This window comes from Nothobranchius furzeri, chromosome 9, assembly GCF_043380555.1.
Source record: "Nothobranchius furzeri strain GRZ-AD chromosome 9, NfurGRZ-RIMD1, whole genome shotgun sequence".
NCBI lineage: Eukaryota > Metazoa > Chordata > Actinopteri > Cyprinodontiformes > Nothobranchiidae > Nothobranchius > Nothobranchius furzeri.
Genome location: NC_091749.1, coordinates 71,001,772 through 71,021,234, shown reverse-complemented (window position 1 = coordinate 71,021,234; position 19,463 = coordinate 71,001,772). Strand labels below are relative to the sequence as shown.

Genomic DNA, 19,463 nt, shown 5'->3' with positions numbered 1-19,463 from the left:
TCACAATGCGGGATCTATGGTTGTCTTTCAAACCATTTCCACATGCTATTGGACAACGAGACGTACTCACCGCTACGGATGGCAGTCAGAGGGGCAGGCCACCATACACAGTTGAAGGAGACGCAAAGACATCCTTTGTCTAAATTTAGGACTTAAGTACCTCTATCTGGTCTTGACTCACAGAAAAGTCCAAGTCTAAAAAGTCCAACGTTGATACCAAAGCAGTTTCAAACGAGCCACCGCCATCTTAGTTGTTAAGTTCTGTCGTATCATCCTGCCCACTAGAGCGAGCGCTGTGATTGGCATAACACGATACTGATCAGGCCAGTGGTAGACCTGCATGGCTGCCCCGACATCATTCAGCTTTGGCTCCTGTCTGTCTAGATCTCTGGCTACCAAAAAGTGGCTCCGACAGCCACACATGGCTTACAAACGGCACTTTCAAAACCTCTGCCCTTAAATAGGGGGTAGGCGGATATATCGGTCCAATATAGAGCTCCGGACCCCACGTGACTCTCAGTTAGTGGACGCCATTTTGGCATGCAAAAAAGGTAAACAAACACGGATGTAACCATGAACATGAACGGGATCCGCTTGGATTTTACTTCGTCGGAGTTTACTTCACACTTTAAAACAGAAGAAATCGTTTTATATAGTCAGAAATTAAATAGACTAAACATCTCCGACCCTTACCGTGTCCCTGGGATACTTTTTAAAAACGCCAGAAGCTGTCGGAGCGGACTTCTTACCGGCACAACACCGGACCTGACCGGGGAACCCCTTGGGATTTACCCGGAGGAGCTGGCTCCGGCGGCTGGGGAGAGGGAAGTCACGCTACTGCCCCCGCAACCCGACTCCGGATACGCGGATGAAAATGGATGGATGGACGGACAAATAACAGATTTACACGTAAGTAGTCTCGGTGAGACAGATAATAGCAATCCAAAGTGCTTTTTATGTGTGATCTGACAATTGCTCAACCATTGCTTAAAAATGAAATACAGCTTAGCCGGTTAAATGCTGTGATCATGAAACACGTAAACGGCAGCACGCAGAACTCACGAGGCAACGTTTTACGTGATGTTTACTTGTTGCTATGAGTAATAAGACAGAAAAAGCCACGCCAAAATAAGTTTAGGAAGCCCACTAAGAATCATAATAAAAGCATTTAAAATAAATACCATACACAGTTGAGGAAACGTTGGTTTAAATACCTGATATGAAGCGGTCGCTGCATAAGCGAAAACCTTTACTCTCGGGATCCCACAGCTTCATTTTCGCCCGGTCACTAGCGCATTTTATTGCAATGATCCAATGTTTGCGGCGCTCCGGATCTTAAGGAATCCTGTAGATGACTCATTCCTTATGTCGTCCGCGTCTGTTCTGCATCCTGAGGCACAACAGGAATCTACCATATTTCCCGTTTGATTGAGTTTTCTGACAATAACAAATAGTCTAGCTGCCGGCTTCTGCATGCCAATATGGCGCCATTTCGATTTGAACTGTTGCATGCCGGGAAACGTGACGTCAACTCCCGGAGCTCTATACTGGCCCAATATTTACCATTTTAAAGCATCGGCCATATTTGTCCTTAGTAAAGCCGATCTAAAGTCAGGCACATCCTCGGGCAGCCCAGTGCTGTTACATAATGTTACTTAAATGTATTATTTTTGTTTTGTTTTTATTTTTTTGCCCAGGTGTATCTAGAGATGTTGAAAAACTGGTCTTTTTTATGTGTGTATATAAATATATATGGAAAATGTGAAAACAGGGCAGTGTACGGATGCGTGTTAAAAAGAAAAAACTTTCATTCATTCATTCATTTTAGGTTCGCTAAATACTTTAAATTAACTTTATTTAGCTGTCTGACTTCAACACTGAGCAATGCTCAAAATTGAAATTTAACAGTCGGTTAAACTCAGAGTTCAAAAACTGATTAAACGTCAGAGATTTTGTGCATAAATCAACGTTATTAGTGATAATTTAGCATAAAAATAAGGTGGAAAATGTCTGGATATCGCTCATAAAAATCAGCAGAACGTACTAGCCATCAGCTAACAACCAGTGTCGGTACAGGATCTGCTCGGGTGCAGGATCGGCTCGGAGTCCTTCGACTGCCGATGACGTCAAAGTAGTTGATTGGCTGAACATGAACCTTACGGAAGTTACGTAATCACGTTACGTTGGTCCAGGCAAATGTTTCTGTTGGAAAGATGGACAACTTTTACAAAGAAATCCATCATTACCTCTTTGAAAATACACTTTTAGCATAGAGCTGCATGTATATTAGGGCTGAACGATTAACTACGTGTGCAATTAAATTGCGATGTGACAAAAGGAGATTCTCTAATCGCAAAGGCTGCAATTTGGCAGCGAGTGGTTAGCGCAATGCTAATATACATGGAAAAACCCATAGGAATGCTAATGCTAATATCACCGATTACATTATTACAAATGATGAATTAGAAACGTGCCAAATGATTACATTTGGAGTCTAACAGAAAGTAAAACTACCATCAATCAAATAAGTACAGACAGGTATTTTAGTAAAGCCAGAAAACTTTTAACTCCAGAGTTTTGGCTAGCAGCTGTGAGCGTAACTGAACTACGCATGGACAAGACGTCAAAAACTCTAAACACAAAGTACTTCAATAAACGGGACACACTACTATTACACAGGTGTTGCTAATACCTATGATTCTTCAAGGGATGTGCTCAAAGAGGAGTTCAACATTATGAATAAAATATAGTGTTTTATTTTACAAATACCATTATAAACACAAACTTACGTCATAAGAAACATTATTTTAATAACAAAACTGCTAAATTCTTTCCAACAGTATAGATGTGTAGTGTATTTTGTCCGAGTGGGTTTGCCGTACTTTGACGTCATCGACAGTCGAAGGACCCCGAGCCGATCATACCGACACCGGCATTGGTATCTCCAATTAAAAAAACAATATTAGTCCAACCTACTACCCCTTATATAACAGCTGATTCATACATTATTTCAACGCTTAACATCCAGTAATTCACCAGTTTATAAGTAAAACGAAAATCAGATTTTACACACACCATGAAAACAGTTCTGTGAGCCACCGTTTGCATCAAGAATGTTTGTCAGACGTCGTCTGGTCTATAGGGCGAAGCAGCAAACTTAGACTGAAACGCTAATTTTATGTCCTGATAACAAACAAAGCCAGAGGCGCTGGTGGCCGTCTGCTGATGAATCAAATAGATGGATCTGCTAATTCTGGAGGGGTGTGTGTCCGAGGAAAGAAACCGATCAGGATAATGGTGAGAAATAACCGTTTTTAGAGGCCCGAAGGAGGAGGAAGGAAAGACTGAGATTTTAGGATAGCTGCGAGTGACGGAGTAACTGCAGAGTTAATACTTTTGGCAATGAACATTTAGGTTGATTACACTACTTTGACTTCATCAGAAAGTGACCTTTGAGAACACTAAATAAAACCAGTTACCGTGATGGAGTTGAAGCAACAGTGAAGCGGCATATTGGGTTAGAACTGATTGGTTTAAAAGGTTTTTCATCTTTAGTGGCGGAAATCACCGCCTTCCTGTTGTCTGCGAACAGCCTTAAACATTCACCTTCCCTCCGCGCTGATAGGATTCCTTTGTTTACTGCTGTCTGTTCCCATGGGAATGAAAGCGGCTTTAGAGTTCAATGCTAAGTGCGAACTGCCCTGCATTCCCATGTACTGTAAAACAACGGGGGGGGGCACCAGATGAGCCTGCGTCTTGACAAGGCTAGACACGAAAAAAGAACAAAACAGTCCTCCGTCAGTGAGAAAGAACAAGGAAGGCTGGCATTTCTGAAAATATCAGATTCTGTTTTGGGAGAATTTTACAGTTTAAGGTCAACGCAGAAATGACTGGAGCAGGAACTTTTGCCGAGTTTTGGGAAAAACGTGTTTCCTTCCTGACGCGTGTTTGGGTTTGGTTGTTGTTTGGGCGAAGGCCGGTGCAGGTGAGGTTATGGAGGAGGAGGAGGAGGGGTTAAGGTGTTAGATGGACACCGGTTGTTCTGGCTGTTTATCATTAACACAGCCTAGCCCAGAGGGGTCCATCTGCTTTGATTTTATTTAGTGATTCCCCCCAGGGACCCGGCGCTGGAGTGAGAATAACAATACTTCAGCCCATCTGTTCCGGCAGAAAGCAGCCCGGCTAAATTACCACACACTACGAGCGGCTGGCATATGCTGTGGCATAAAGCTACAAGAGGGCATTGTGCACCAGCTGTTCTGTTGACAAATACTTATCTGGCACTTCTGAACTCAGCTTGCTGCGCTGGTTTCAAGTTTGTGCAGAAACTAAACAGCGTAAGGTGTTGGGGGGGGATGTGTAATACATGCTGATTTATCCCCGAGTATTGTTTTGTCAGAAGCCGTCTGGGGAATTGGGTCACTGGATGAAGATTTAATCTGAACATGATACAGATAGTCGACTGGAACCCAGGCCAAACAAACAATATCTAATCTTAGAATTTCCCTCTGGGATTAATAAAGTATCTTTGAATTTGAATTGAATTTCTCATCCTCCATTGAGCAGCAGCATGTAATCGTATTGTTTTTCATGCGGATGATCTCCATGCAGAGGACTAAATTGGGCTTTACTGCAGGAATCCTATCAGGGAGGACATTCAGAAACAACAGAAGGACGGTGAAAATATGCCACCGTGTTTGTGACTTTTAACAGATTTCACATTTTGGGGGTTAGGCTTAGCTGCACCTCTATAAGCAGCCTCTGTTTGGGGAAACGGGGAATAGTTCTGATCCCTCTGATGAATCCGAACTGGGACAGTTGCAAAGCACCTTCATCCTTTCATCCACACAAGGAACTTCATCTGGGAACATAAGCGTTGTGTTATAATGAAATATAAATCTAAGAATTATTCAAACTTGATCAGAGTTTTTCAACCCGGGTCCTCCTAGCCCACTCACTGACCAGCATGTTTTAGTAGTTTCTCTGCTTCGACACACTTGATTCAATGGTTGAATCACCTGTTCAGAAGCTAACCAGGCTGATTAAAGTCTGGAGAGTTGGGACAGAAAAACAGCTAAAACCCTGAATACGTGACCTCAAGGACCGAGTTGGGACACTACTGTACGAGTTCTTTGGAATACTGAACAAATTTAGTATTAGATTACATGTTTTGATGATTAAAAGTTTACGCAGAAAATTTTAATTTTAAAAACGATTTTCCTAAATATAACTGTGATGCAAACACGGGTGTAATTTTTGGGGGGGACAGGGGGGACATGTCTCTCCCCCCCCCCCCCCCTTTTTTTTCCAAAGTCAATTTTTGTCCCCTGCCCTTTTTACTGTCCAAAAATAATATTACACTTTATTAAATAGACTGGTTGGGCACTAGGACCAAGAGTTCAGCTAGAATCTGAAGTAAATTAGCTCTATTGATCAGATATTTTAAAAATAAGTGTAAAACGGTGACAATGAGTAGGAATGAAAATAACTGACAAGGTGAAAAACAAAGTTGAATTGAAAGTATTAGTCTTTTGTTGTACTGCCACCTGTGTACTTCACCATTCTGCATTCCTGACGTAAAATGCATAAAAGAGCCTCTTGGCTGTAGTTTTATACATAATGTTGTGTACTTACTGTAAAGACCCCCCCCCCCCCCCCCCCCCCAAAAAAAAGAGCAAACATGACATTACATAGAAAACGTCACTCACCAGCGTTGTTCACTTCTTAAACGTGATCTTTCATCTTGAGAGAATTCAGTGACTCTTCTGTTACAATCCAATAATCCCACTAATGTAATCCAGCAAACCCAAACTGGTGGAGACTTTCCAGCCGTGTAGCCTCCCGTCAGCAGGTGCTCCCCTCCCTCACTCCCGGTCCGACTGCTCTCCCTGTTTTCAACAGGTACCAGTGTTGTCTTTTCATAGTTAGCTAAAGACTTCAGGTTTCATCTCTAACTTTTGTTCACGTGGGAAAAAATGACCTTCATTGTTTCTTGTTGGCTAACCAGCATGACCAACATGGCTGCTGCTGTCCCACAGGACATAAGCATGAACTCACGCCTGGTTTTCTCAGCTACTGATTGGATGATCTGAGCTTGGGGCCGGAGTCTCTGGGCCCTACGGCTTACCACTGAGAATGAGTTGAGCGTGTGCTTCCGATCTCCCATGTTTAAAACGACCACATCTCCGGTTTTTAAAGAGGACTACTGAGCTCGTCACTATTCTGGCAAAACTTAAACGCACAAATGTTTATAACAGAATCCTTGGGCGACAGAAAGAGTTTCTATCCAGTATTACTCTACAACAAATCATTCTGTTCCCCCAATTATTTTAGGCACACATGGAGCTCCGCAGCGCCATCTGGTGGGGCCCAGCCATACGGGCTACAGGTGGTTCAGAACGCCTGTGCTCGGCTTCTGACCAAGTCCTCCAAACACACCCACATCACCCCGCTTCTCCTCCAGCTTCACTGGCTGCCAGTCAACTTCAGGGTTCATTTCTAGATCCTGGTTCTGGTCTATAGGGCCTTACATGGACAAGCACCATCTTACATTGGTGATCTTCTTAGTCCCTACACCCCCAGCAGGTCCCTGAGGTCCAGTGATCAAAGCCTACTGGTTGTGCAGCACCAGGCTAAAGGTCAAAGGTGACAGATCATCTGCTGCTGTGGTCCCCAGACTCTGGACCTCTCTCCCCCTGAGCCTGAGATCAGTGGACTCAGTGGTCTCCTTTAAAGAGCAGCTGAAGACTCACTTGTTCAAGCTGGCTTTTGTATGACCTTCTTCACCTCTCTCTCTTTATTCTGCTCTCCCCACCTATTCCACCTTCCTCAGGATCCACTGATTTCCCTCTTTCCTATTCACTCTCTCTCTTTCTTAACATTTTTAATCACAATTGTCTATTTTTGCTCATTTTAATATATTTCTAAACATTTTCTAAATGCTTTTTTATATTTTTACATTTTTTGCTTTTGTGAAGCGCCTCGTGATTTTTATCTTGAGAGGCGCTATAGAAATTATATTTTCTTCTTCTTCTTCCAAAATAAAGTTGTTCAAAGAGATATATACAACTGGTAAATTACGTTACGTTAACTTAAGATCTTCAGATTCTAACTTTGTTTTCTTTTAAAAGAGCTAAAAATAAAGTTTTGTTGGATGTTTGAGTCATTTAGCAGATGAGTTTATCCAAGCCTGACATAAGCAGAGGAAGTCTGGGAATCAAACCTGCAACACTCTGGAGGAGAAGGACTCTCCGTTCTGGACTACAGCTGCTCCATGTTTTTGTAACAATAACAAAAAATAAAAGCTTCCTTCTCATAACTCCACGTGTCCTCGGTGACCTTAATGAGCCCTCCACCTGCAGTCAACCTGTCAAAATGAGCTTTATTTAGTTGACATTAACAAGAACATCACAGACATTAACTTTTCCACCTGTTACATTTGCCTACGCTGTATAGATGCAACAGAAAAACAAACAAACAAACAACAACAACAGGCCTCCCTCTCTTCTCAGAACGAGGAGACGAGCGTGCAGCAAAGTTCACGCAGGAAGTCCTTCTGTCGAGATCCGCGCAACAGAGAAAACAACCAAACTTGGATCGGTCATTTAAAAAGGAAACAAAAAAAAAAAAACTCCCAATTAAATCCACGATTAAAATGTTTAGGAAAATATTTAAATACTCATCTTATCTAATGCTGATGGTTGTACTTTGTTGCTTTTAACCAATTTTCTGTGATATGTGGGAACAAACGGCCACTTTGGCCATTTGTTCTGTAAAACTGATGATTCTAGTTTAAATAAAACATCTTATTTAAATATTTAATGCACTTTTGTGCGTCTTCATTTCCACCAATCAGTAGTTGCTGTGAGACGACGTGAAGTACAAGAACTCAAATATACAGTGAAGGCGGACGAGTAGTACCCAAGTCTCGCAACGCTGTCGACCCTGTTTGATGCGACCTGTTATGATCAGAGTAATAAATAATGTTTGTTGATGAACGTTTCCGTTATCTGGTGCAAGTCCGCGGGAATGCGAGCGCGTCACGCGATGACGAAAGGCAGCGAGAGTCGAGACTTGCTTGAAAACAAAAACGGAGCCTGCCTGGAGGAGCAGGGGAAAGGCTTTGTAAACATAAACCAGCGTTTGGACTCGCTCGTCACCAGCGTGAGCCAAACGTGCGTTCCTCCACAAACACCTCCAAGGGGAAAAGGGAGCCCGACCTTTCCGGTTTTTCACCTCAGAGCGTCGCTTTTTCCATTCAGATGCGTCTCCGGAACCGCTCACGTCTCCCCGACAACAAATTAGCACTCTGTGGCTTCAAATAGCTAAAATGTTCCTTTTTATGGGGGCGGAGGAGATGTGCGTCTTATTCTGAAAAGCACGAACAGGTTTTCACACGGCAAGATGGGAAGAATCTGTGAACCAGTTCAGGCGGAGCAGAGAGGTCCGGTGTGGACGCAGAACCGGAGGACTTTTATACTGAAAGGACGACTTTAACGCGAGCTCAAACGGGCTGGAGCAGCTTTTCCACACCGTGTTGCTTCCTAAACGTGCGCTCGTGAAAAGCTCCCATCTTTACAGTGATTAAGAATAGCAGGACTCCTCTTTTCTTAAGGTAAATGAGGTGAGCGAGGTCCTCCCACCAGCTCCTTCTGTTTTTCCTGCAGAGCGGCCTTCCGCCCGTCTCCTTCCTCCCTGAGCAGGGAGTGACTCCTCGGAAAGCCGACCGTCGCTCAGCTGGGAGACGCAGGGAAGCTACATAGGACTACGCGATGAACACAACACTTATGCACAGTGCAAATAGGCTTCTCGCGCTCTCCTTCGCCTCTCTGACCTCCAGAAGCGGGCCGGCGCTGAGGAGACGTGGGTGGGTTCCTCAGGGCAGCCCCCTGGTGGCAGACACCTCCTTCGGTTCATGCTGTAAAGTTCTGGTCGTTCAGGGAAGCTGCTGGCCAGAGGGAGCGGTGCAGAGGAGGAGAGGTGGTGGCGGTGTGTGTGTGTGTGTGTGTGTGTGTGTGGGGTTCTACTTGTACAGGCTCATGGTCGGGCTCTGATACATGCACATGTAAGCGTCACAGAGCAGGCGGCGTGCCTGGCCCTGGATGCTCTTGGGGTCTAAGGTGTGCAGCTCCTCAGGGGTCATCTTCAGGTAGGCTTCCACCTCTGGACAGGGAGACACCTGAGGGATGTTGAAACCGTTCTGTCCACCTGGAGAAACAAGATGGAAGCTTTTAAAAATCTAAACTCCTGATGTTGGTTTAAAGTTCCTCTCGTGAGACCAAACAGGAGAATCCAGGATCCGGGGACACCCACCGTCGCGGTCAGCCATGCTGTCAAAGAAGAGCCAGGCAGAGTCGGCGGCGCCGTACTTGACGAAGGCCACATAGTGGCTGGTTTCGATGCACAGCACGGCGAACAGCTCCATCCGCTGGCGGGGGAAAGTGCCCTGACGTCCTGTACCCTCCTGCAGCTCCTTGGGGACGGACAGTTTGCTGTGTCGGTGAGTTTTCCTCTTCGGGTGGAGGTGAACCTAAATGAGCACAACCAGACATCGTCCCAAATCCTTCGTGTGGTTTAATAAAAAAACAGACTAAAAAGCATAAACAACATTAAAACACCAGAAAGTTCTAACTGAAGATGAAGAACTCTGCAGCACAACAGACGATGGGATTCCTTTGGATTTGGCGCCACCTGGTGGACGACAGGCTAACTGATTACCTGTGTGTTGCACTTTTCACAGAACTGCTTAATCTTGCCGGCCGTGATGTCCCCGTCCTCATAACAGTCTCTGCACTCGTAGAGAGCCAGGCCGCCGCAGATGCGACACTCTCTTGGAGCTAAAATTTCAAAAGAGAGAAACTTTGTTATAAGACCCCACCCGGCTTCCAATCGCCTCTACGGAAATGGAAAACAACTCACTGTCCTCCAGAAGGTCTGTGATGTCCAACTCCAAGGAGGGAAAGATCTTGTTGAACATTTTGAAGTCCTTTCCAAATCGAGGCATTTGAATGATAAGGCAAGAGGGAGCCTGAGGGAGGAAGAAATGATGATAAACACATTTATTTACCCAGGTGGTATCCAAGGTTGCCCCCAAGTTGTGGCCAGGGGTGGCCATGGCCACCCCTAGAAAACTGCTGCCCCCCACCCAGAAAGGGCAGTGTTAACAAATCATATTAATGTTCAGTCAAACCATATATTGATCTTGTTTATTCAAGACATAATTAGTCGTCGTCGTCTTCCTCTGCTTATCCGGGTCCGGGTCGCGGGGGCAGCATCCCAACTAGGGAGCTCCAGACCGTCCTCTCCCCGGCCACCTCCACCAGCTCCTCCGGCAGGACCCCAAGGCGTTCCCGGACCAGATTGGAGATGTAACCTCTCCAACGTGTCCTGGGTCGACCCGGGGGCCTCCTGCCGGCAGGACATGCCCGAAACACCTCCCCAGGGAGGCGTCCAGGAGGCACCCTGACCAGATGCCCAAACCACCTCAACTGGCTCCTTTCGATCCGGAGGAGCAGCGGTTCTACTCCGAGTCCTTCCCGAATGTCCGAGCTCCTCACCCTATCTCTAAGGCTGAGCCCGGCCACCCTACGGAGGAAACTCATTTCGGCCGCTTGTATCCGCGATCTCGTTCTTTCGGTCATTACCCAAAGCTCATGACCATAGGTGAGGATTGGGACGTAGATCGACCGGTAAATCGAGAGCCTGGCTTTCTGGATCAGCTCCCTCTTCCCCACGACAGATCGGCCCAGCGTCCGCATCGCTGCAGACGCCGAACCAATCCGCCTGTCGATCTCCCGATCCCTCCTACCCTCACTCGTGAACAAGACCCCGAGATACTTAAACTCCTCCACTTGAGGTAGGACCTCTCCCTCGACCCGGAGTTGGCAAGCCACCCTTTTCCGGTCGAGAACAAGACATAATTGTAAAACAAAATAAAAAATTACAATTAATGAGAAAAGAAAGCATGATTCTGCAGCTCACCATTCTAAAAAAGTTTTTATTTCCATAGTTTGTTTTTTTGTGAACACAGCAGCAGGTGAATTAACCTAAAAAAATACATTTTTAAATTAAATTTGGGATAACATTTTAAATAACTGAAATGTTTGTGTTTGTAAAATTTAAGTGTTTTGGATACGTACTCGTATTTTAATAAAAACGAATAAAGGCGCAATGCAGCACATCGCCACACACTAAATTCAACCAGAGTTGCCACAAGGACCAGTTTGGTGTGCCACCCCAAAAATTTCTTGGGCCCCATCTGGCCACCCCTATCAAAATTTTCTGGAGGCGCCCCTGCTGGTACCACGGTGTTACAGGTGAGACCTGCTCTAAAAAGTTCTCCTTTATGTTAAAATACATTAAAACAAAAATATGTTCAAATCCTCATGATGACTTTAGGTAAACGGTTAGCTCGTACGAAAAGACAAAAGCATAGTTTCATGGTTTATGAAGATTATTCCACGGCCACAGCAGATCTGCAAGATATGGCAACATGTTTTATGCTTTATTGTTTATGTCATGGTTCGATTTAAACAGAACAACCCAAGGAGCTCTCTCCTAAACGAGCTATAGCGTTGTCAAATCTGGATGTAATCAAATAAATCTGGCTTCTTCTGGCCATCCGCATTTTGCTCTGATGTTTACAATGAATATTTTAACCACAGCAGCGGGCGTGCGAGTCGCTGCTGTGACGAACGAGAGGCCAGGAACCGGAGGTGAGCTGCAGGGTAACACGTTTAACCTTAAGCACAAAGTTTCTTTGTTTTTGCAGGTCTTGATGTTCAGTTGCAGTTATTTTGCAGTTTTATTTGGTGCTTAATCATGACTGGACCCGGCCTCTGACAGCGGCCTTGAAGAAGACGTGAACCTGCAGGTGAGTTTCATAATCTGAGCCAATAAAAGGATAACTTAAGCTGGGCGGACACTGTGCGACTTTTTCACTCGTAGCACTCAGCTTCAGTTCAAACTGTACGACTTCCTCGCAGGGTAGATCTCACGAGTCATGTGCTCACACTGCACGTCTGGTAGCAACACGTCGGACCTAGAAATATGCTAAAAATAGCAGTTTTTACTCAACACGTCAGACTTTTTTGTCTTGCCTGTTGTCCTTCAGGAGTGCTGCAGGAGGACACACAGGGATTTATGGGGGTTGGATGAGGAAAACCAAATAAAGAAAGTAAATCTGTGTTTTGTGATCAGTTTAATTTGACATGAACACGACAAACACGCTTTCTTGACAATCTTTGTGAGTAAAAAACGTGTAGAAACAAAAACGAACAGCGTGTGTTATTAGGGAAATAGCGGGCGAGCGGTGTTGATGCAGGATTGCGCATGCGCCGTGAGCGGTTCTGGTACTTTTTGGGTCGCAGCTGCTCGCAGCGCCGCTTCAACAGTGCGATACCCTCACGAGGGACGAGCAAAATATTAGAAACTCCAGAAGTCTGTGCGAGCTCACGATTGCTGATCGGTAGCTGGTCACGTGGTGTTAATCGCCTCTCGTAACCCCTGTACACTACACGACGCTCGGCGCTAAACTCGCCCCGATCTTGTGGATTCTCGCACGAGTGGAAAATCGGCTCAAAAAAGTGAAAAAGTCACACAGTGTACGCCCGGCTTACGTGAAAAGGGAAACATGAAACCTCCCTGGATGAAATGCTACACGACCCCTGAGACTGGGGTCACCACGAGGAAAAAATCGGACTCACAACAGATGTAGGGCTGAACGTGACAGTGACCTGGGCCTGATTAGTCCCGACCCGACCGTCGGGAAAAACCCACCTGCAACTTTAGAGAGGAGCGAGTTCGACAGGTGTTTAACAGGTAAAGCCCGTATGTCACTGGGCTCGGGCCTGTTTTTCTGTAAAATCACAGAAAAAGAGAGATGCTCGGGTCGAGCAGGCTGCTTCATGCGCGTTCACGCTCAGGCATCGCCCGTAGCATTTGCTATCCGTAGCTTTAGCAGCAGAGAGAGAGGCAGTGCCACTTTGTCGCTGTTCCTAACGCCTAGTGACAAAGCTAGCTACATTTCTGAGGACCCTTAGCTACTTTCTGTAGAACTTTCTTCTAGATATTTCCTGCTAATTAGCAACAAAACAGCCATTTTCACTCCGAACCGTTCTTTGGACGTTGTTTCAAGGATATAAATGTTACAGATACACAAGACGTCACTGGTGTGTAGCTCACCTAGTTAGACGTCGGACTCTCGTGCGGAAGACCTGGGTTTGATTCTGGATGTGAACATAGTTTATTTAGAGTTTATTTTTTACATTAATGGTATATATTTTTACAGTAAGATGCTCAAATTTTTATTTGAGACTCGCCGAACGGCATTGAATTCACAGATAAAAAGATGTGGGTTCAACTTTCATTTTGGAACAATTTTTCAAGCAAGGGAAGGGAATGATCTGAGCATGCAGGAGGACTGACCCATCATAAACCTTTGTCGGCTGTGCTGAAGAGAAAGGTACAGAACCAAAGTATTTAATTAATTAGCTGCGCGTTTTCCTGTCCTCTGGGCCACACACACACACACACACACACACACACACACACACACACACACACACACACACACACACACACACACACACACACACACACACACACACACACACACCCAGGTGTTATTTTCGTTAAGGAGTGTGCACGTACAGCATGTGTGCCTCGTGCACGAGCCTACTATTGAAGCTGCCGTTACGCTTTTGGCCTGAGGGGGCAATCGTGAGCATAAAAACTCAAAAGTTCGTGAAGTCCCTTTAAAATCTGTTTACCTCTGCAAACTTCAAGTCACTGTTAATGAAGGACCACTCCAGGAGCTGCTGGATGGTGGGAACTCCAACCTTGTCCTTCTTGTCCATGAAGATCTGGTAAAAGTAACAGTCCTGGACCTTCTGGCCCGCTGACCTGAAAAGCAAAGGTTCACTTAGAGGTGAAAGCTTCTTCCACATCTTTATTTCTCTGAAAACAAACAAGTTGATACACTAAACATGAATAATGAAGTCTGCAGCTTTTCTTTTGTTCTGCTTGAACGTTTCAGCCTCCCGAGCAGCTTCCCTCTTCACTCCGAGGCTCTTCCTGTTCAACATTTATACAAACTAAAGGAACAAAAGTGACTGTTAAAGTTTAGGATAGGTCCACATTTACAGCTGAAGCATGGAGGAAACCTTTTGTTCTGCAGAATCTAGATTGTTGCCAACAGTGACCACTCTAATAACAGAGGTTTAACCCCTCAGATGCAAAATAAAGAGGAAAAAAAGCGGGTCTGCTTTAAAACATTTCTATGGTTGATCATTTAAAAGAAGATATGAAACAGGACAGATATGTCTCATTGGTGTTTTGCCTGGATCTTACCAGCTCTGTTGGGGGCAAAAACCAAGGGAAATGCGCTAACCATCAGTTGTAATTAGAGCTGGGCGATATGGCAAAAATAGAATATCACAATTTTTCCAATATTTTATCACGATTTCGATTTTATCACGATTTTTTTATCCATGAATAGCATAACTTCAATTGCGTATTAAAGAAGAGCAACATTGAATAAATAAACATTTATTCATATTAGGGATAATCAGCACAGTGCTAACACACTTATATTTTAAACTCACACCAGAGATGATAAAAGCCCTGAGAGAAACAATTACAAAAATCAGTTTTTCTCGTTTTTCAAGTAACTTAACATAAATTAAAATCGTAAACATATTTAAAGTGCAAACATGTCAATTGCAAACGTATTGTGCAAACATGAACTTGTTCAAAATACTATGTAGCTCCCAGTTGCTCATGTAGTGGATAGTTGAGCTCAAATACGGCTCTGATGTGCGGCTGGACCAGAGATCGCTTGTGGTAGCAAAAAACTGCACATTCTGAATATTTTCTGCAACAAGTCTCTAAATAAAGTAAAATTTTCCAGTGCAGATTGGAGACAACCCATAGAAGCACTGATCTGATCTCATTTCAGAGAAAAATAGAACAGGTTAGATGCACCTAATAAATAAAATTACTAACAAACTCAGGAATCTTTCTTTGCTTCACTGTTCTGGTGCTGAAAACATCACTAATGCGGATCAAAGGAGATACACAGATGAATGCACCTCTTATTTATTATTTGGAAACTACATTTACTGCAGCTGGCAGAGGCAGAGATTGTTTCTATTGATACACGGATTTACAGAATCATTTTAAATGTTAATAGGGGAAGACTGCAGGAGGGAGCGGTAAAATACAGCAAAAACAAGAAACTACGAGTCTGATGAAACCCGCTAATTTTCCATCAGGCAGTCACGGGGCAGCTCCAGCGACCCAGTGACCGAGCTCAGTCGGTACCGACACCGGCTCGGCAGAGGGTGGACAAGCCGAGGCGGCGTCGTGCTCTGCTTAAGAAGCGGCGTTATTTTCTTGCTTCAGAAGAAGTGTCCAACGTGTTTTTACGCTTTCTCCGAGACATGTCGCGTCGCTAAGTTGTTAGCGCCGCGCGCTAAGGAAACCCTGCATTCCTCTTCGGAACGAAAACCTCGTTGTCGCTCTCAGCCGCGGCCGAAGCCATGTTTGTTCACACACAGGTGAAAACAAGCGGGGGCCGGGGCACTATGACTCACTCTGATTGGTTAAGGGTCAAACAAAGGCGTGTCATTCGCCTGAGGTAAGTTCCCTTTTCATTCAGAGGCAGAAATTCAACAGCAGAGCTGTGAATCGTGATAAAACGGTCTCTCAAAAATGACAGACCGTCAGATGTGTAGATCGTAAAATGGTCTAAAATCGTCATATCGCCCAGCCCTAGTTGTAATCACACTAAATTAGTACTTTTGTATTTGTTAAAACCACAAAAAAATCCTAAAGTTTGCACAACTTTCTTTGGAATGTTGTCAAAATCTTTTTTGAAATTCTAGCTACATGAGAACGAGAATCTTCATGACTTGTTTTTCATGCATCCATCCATTTTGGGCCACTTATCCGGGGTCGGGTACCGGGGACAGCAGCCTAAGGCAAGAGGCCCAGACTTCCCTCTCCCCAGCCACTTGGACCAGCTCCTCCGGGGGGATCCCAAGGCGTTCCCTGGATAGGTGAGAGACACAGTCCCTCAACCGTGTCCTGGGTCTACCTTTAGGTCTCCTCCCGGTTGGACGTGCCCGGAAAACCTCACCAGGGAGGCGTCCTGACCAGATGCCAGAGCCACCTCAACTGGCTCCTCTCGATGTGGAGGAGCAGCGGGTCTACTCCGAGCCCCTCCTGAATGACCGAGCTTCTCACCCTTTCTCTAAGGGAGAGCCCAGCCGCTCTGGACAAAACTCATTTCGGCCGCTTGTATCCGTGATCTCGTTCTCTCGGTCACTACCCAAAGCTGATGACCATAGGTGAGGGTAGGAACGTAGATCGACCGGTAAATCGAGAGCTTCACCTTCTGACTCAGCTCTCTCTTCACCACGACAGACCGGTACAACGCCCGCATCACTGCAGATGCAGCACCAATCCGCCTATCGATCTCACGCTCCATCTTTCCGTCACTCGTGAACAAGACCCCGAGATACTTAAACACCTCCACTTGGAACAGGACCTCATCCCTGACCCGGAGAAGGCATTCTACACTTTTCCGTCTCAAGACCATGGTCTCAGATTTAGAGGAGCTGATTCTCATCCCAGCTGCTTCACACTCGGCTGCGAACCGCTCCAGCGAAAGCTGAAGATCACGTTCTGACGAAGCCAACAGGACCACATCATCTGTCGTCTCAAGGACCTTCACACAGTAAACATTCCAATCCAGGTCAGTTCATTAAGCCAATCAGTAAAAAGTTTCCTCTATAAGAAACCCAGCAGGTTGCATCGAGTCACTGACTAGTGTCAGAGTCTTTACAGCAATCCTCATACTAAGCAAGCATTTAGCGACAGTGGAGAGGAAAACTCCCTTTTAACAGGAAGAAACCTCCAGAGGATCCTGGCTCAGTATAAGCAGCCGTCCACCATGACACTCACACACAAACACACACACAGTAGTAGCACATTCAATGTCAAAGAGAGTAAAGTGTTATCATCAGGGGAGGGAGAATGTTTAAGTGGTTAGCAGCAGTGTGCTAGCCGATGGCCCCCTCCATGAGGCCACCACAGCTCAGCAGAACATCGTTGTAGCTTCTTCTTTAAAACACAATAAACGGATTCACCTGTCCTCTCTTACCTTAGCTTTAGCAGTGGATCCACTCTCAGTATGTGGTGGAAAAGGATGTTCAGGAACTCCTCGGGGTCTGTTGTTCATTAAAAAAATCTAATTAGATTAACTCGTGTGAGCGCTCCCATCAACAGCTGTGGTCCTTTAGTGTTATTTTCATTCATCATCCTATCATATTTTGCCGTTTCTCTCATAACAACTACGTCATATTTTCCGCTGGCATGTGGATTATAAAGCTCAACAACCAGGACGTGAGAATAAACTGGTGCTATTTCGTAAATCACCTTTTTCTTCAGAGGTAAACCCAGAAGCAGCTTCTACTTTCTCCAGGATCCTCCTGAGCTTCATCACTTTGGTGGCGCAGACGTAGCCGTGTCTGTGGAAGAGCACACGGGAAGCTCCTGAAGTAGCTGCTGACCACTCGGAAACAGCTCGAGCGTATCGCCGTTATCATCCTGACTAGTGTTTAAAACTTGTGTTGAAAATGTGCAAAAATCCAAAATGAAATTCTGCACAAACTGGAGGCAAAAGCTCGACTGACATCTTTCATCAGTTTAGTTAGCGGGTGTCTTAGTTTTAAAGTTAAAGTCCCATAGTCATCGTCACACACTGGTGGCATTCATCTCCGCATGTGACCCGTCCCCACGGAGGGGAGCGCTGAGCTGCAGCGGTGGCGGCGCTCGGGGGCTATTTGGTGGTTTAACCCCCCAATCCAACCCCTTATGGCTGAACGTCAAGCAGGGAGGCGTTGGGTCCCATTTTAAAGTCTTTCGTACGACCTGACTGGGAATCGAACCCCCATCTCCCAGTCCCAGGGCGGACACTCTACCACTAGGCTGGGATTTTTCTTTTTTGTATTAAGTCATTCACAACGAACCGCCGTTTTAACCCCCCCCAGTTTTCTCACACCTCCAGGATGACTAATGGGAAGTGCACTGAGAGGGACTCAAAAAACTTTCACAAACAAAAATGTGTCCAGTGCCCCAAGTAAAAGCATCCTGCAACTAGAAAGTTTGGAACCCCTCGCAACATTTTGGGACATTTTCAAAAGCAGTTTGAATCTCGTCAGCAAACAGGGAGAGTGTGGCTTCAGGTGCACGGCGTGTTTGACAGAGGCTTTTATTTTGAAGGGGCTTAGAAACCAAGTTCACCTGGGTTTTTTTTTCACATTTGCAGATGTCTCTAGTATAAATTAATGCCTTGCGAGTGGATATCTGTGGGAAACAAGCTCTGGCGGTCCCTTTTCAGGAAGTAGAAGTGAGCCAGATGAGTGGGGAGCAGAACACGGTGGATTTTAGAGTTTTATTTCCTGATATTTGGGCGTCTCCCCTCTGATTGGCTAAAAGCAACACCACTCTGCCACTAACTCGGTATGCTCCGCAGCGTTGATGTTTTCTCTCCACAAATAACACAAGCCCTAGGAGTTCTGCTGTGTGGTGGAGTTGCTAATGCTAACATTAGCTTCAACTAGCCTAGACGTGCTCTGCTGATTCCTGGACGCTAAACCAAAAACAGCCTTCCCCGTCCAGAGCCAAGACGGGTGAGTCCATCAATGTTAATTTTCAGTGTGACGTAGATCTGTGTGGCTCTTTTAATCCGAGCGTTTCTCTGTCTAATTACTAGGGCTGTAGCGAAGCCTCGATGACGTCGACGGCTCGATTCTAAAAATTCGTCGACGTCAGATCTGGTAGTCGACGCACCGTGCCCACTTGTTGCATTCCCAGGAGTTTGTAAATAGAGGAGGAATCTGCCTGTTTTTCCCTCTAGTTCGCCCTCTTCTCCGCCTTCAATAACATCTCCGCCAAATACCAAAGACCCGGATCAACGTCCATTCACTACTAGATTCCTTTCCTGTGTTGCCCGCCTTCGTCTCCCGGCAACGGACAACAACTTCCGGGGTCAGATGCGCTGCTCCGTCTCTACCGCAGATGTAGAAAATCACCGGGAGCGCTTCTCCCTTCATAAAGGAGCTTCTTTCAGACATTAGGAGAGCTGTTTTGGTGCTAGCAGTCTCTCCTCCGTGCTGGTCTGTTTGCTGCTGGGTGTTTTTGGTTTATTTAAACTTGGTAACTTGAACTTAACGATAGAAAAGCTACTGTTAGCGTTTTCGCTAACAGCTTCTTGCTTTTGGACAAGCTGTTACGTTTTGGTTTAGAGTTCATCTTTTTTGCGATGTAGATCTCCCTTTTATTACATTTAGAGTGTTGTGGGTTTTTGGTTTCGTTTATGATATCACCTTGAGTTTGGTTTAACCGCCCAGTTTAGAGTTTGGACCTTTGGAGATCTTTATTTTGGTCCAGAACCCAGT

General features: G+C 45.3%; 1 protein-coding gene across 2 annotated transcripts in view; it reads right to left on the bottom strand.

The window, feature by feature from the left end:
- Positions 1-8,794: 8,794 nt before the first annotated feature.
- cyld (cylindromatosis (turban tumor syndrome)) overlaps positions 8,795-19,463 on the bottom strand; it is a 38,624-nt gene continuing 27,955 nt past the window's right edge. For both annotated transcript variants that reach the window (XM_054731926.2, XM_054731927.2), the window contains 7 exons: positions 17,440-17,531; positions 17,165-17,231; positions 13,770-13,902; positions 9,919-10,027; positions 9,718-9,836; positions 9,313-9,529; positions 8,795-9,207 (listed from right to left, as the gene is read on the bottom strand). In XM_054731926.2, the coding sequence (XP_054587901.1) occupies positions 9,023-9,207; positions 9,313-9,529; positions 9,718-9,836; positions 9,919-10,027; positions 13,770-13,902; positions 17,165-17,231; positions 17,440-17,531 (922 nt within the window). In that variant the 3' untranslated portion in view covers positions 8,795-9,022. The remainder of the gene's footprint in view (positions 9,208-9,312; positions 9,530-9,717; positions 9,837-9,918; positions 10,028-13,769; positions 13,903-17,164; positions 17,232-17,439; positions 17,532-19,463) is intronic.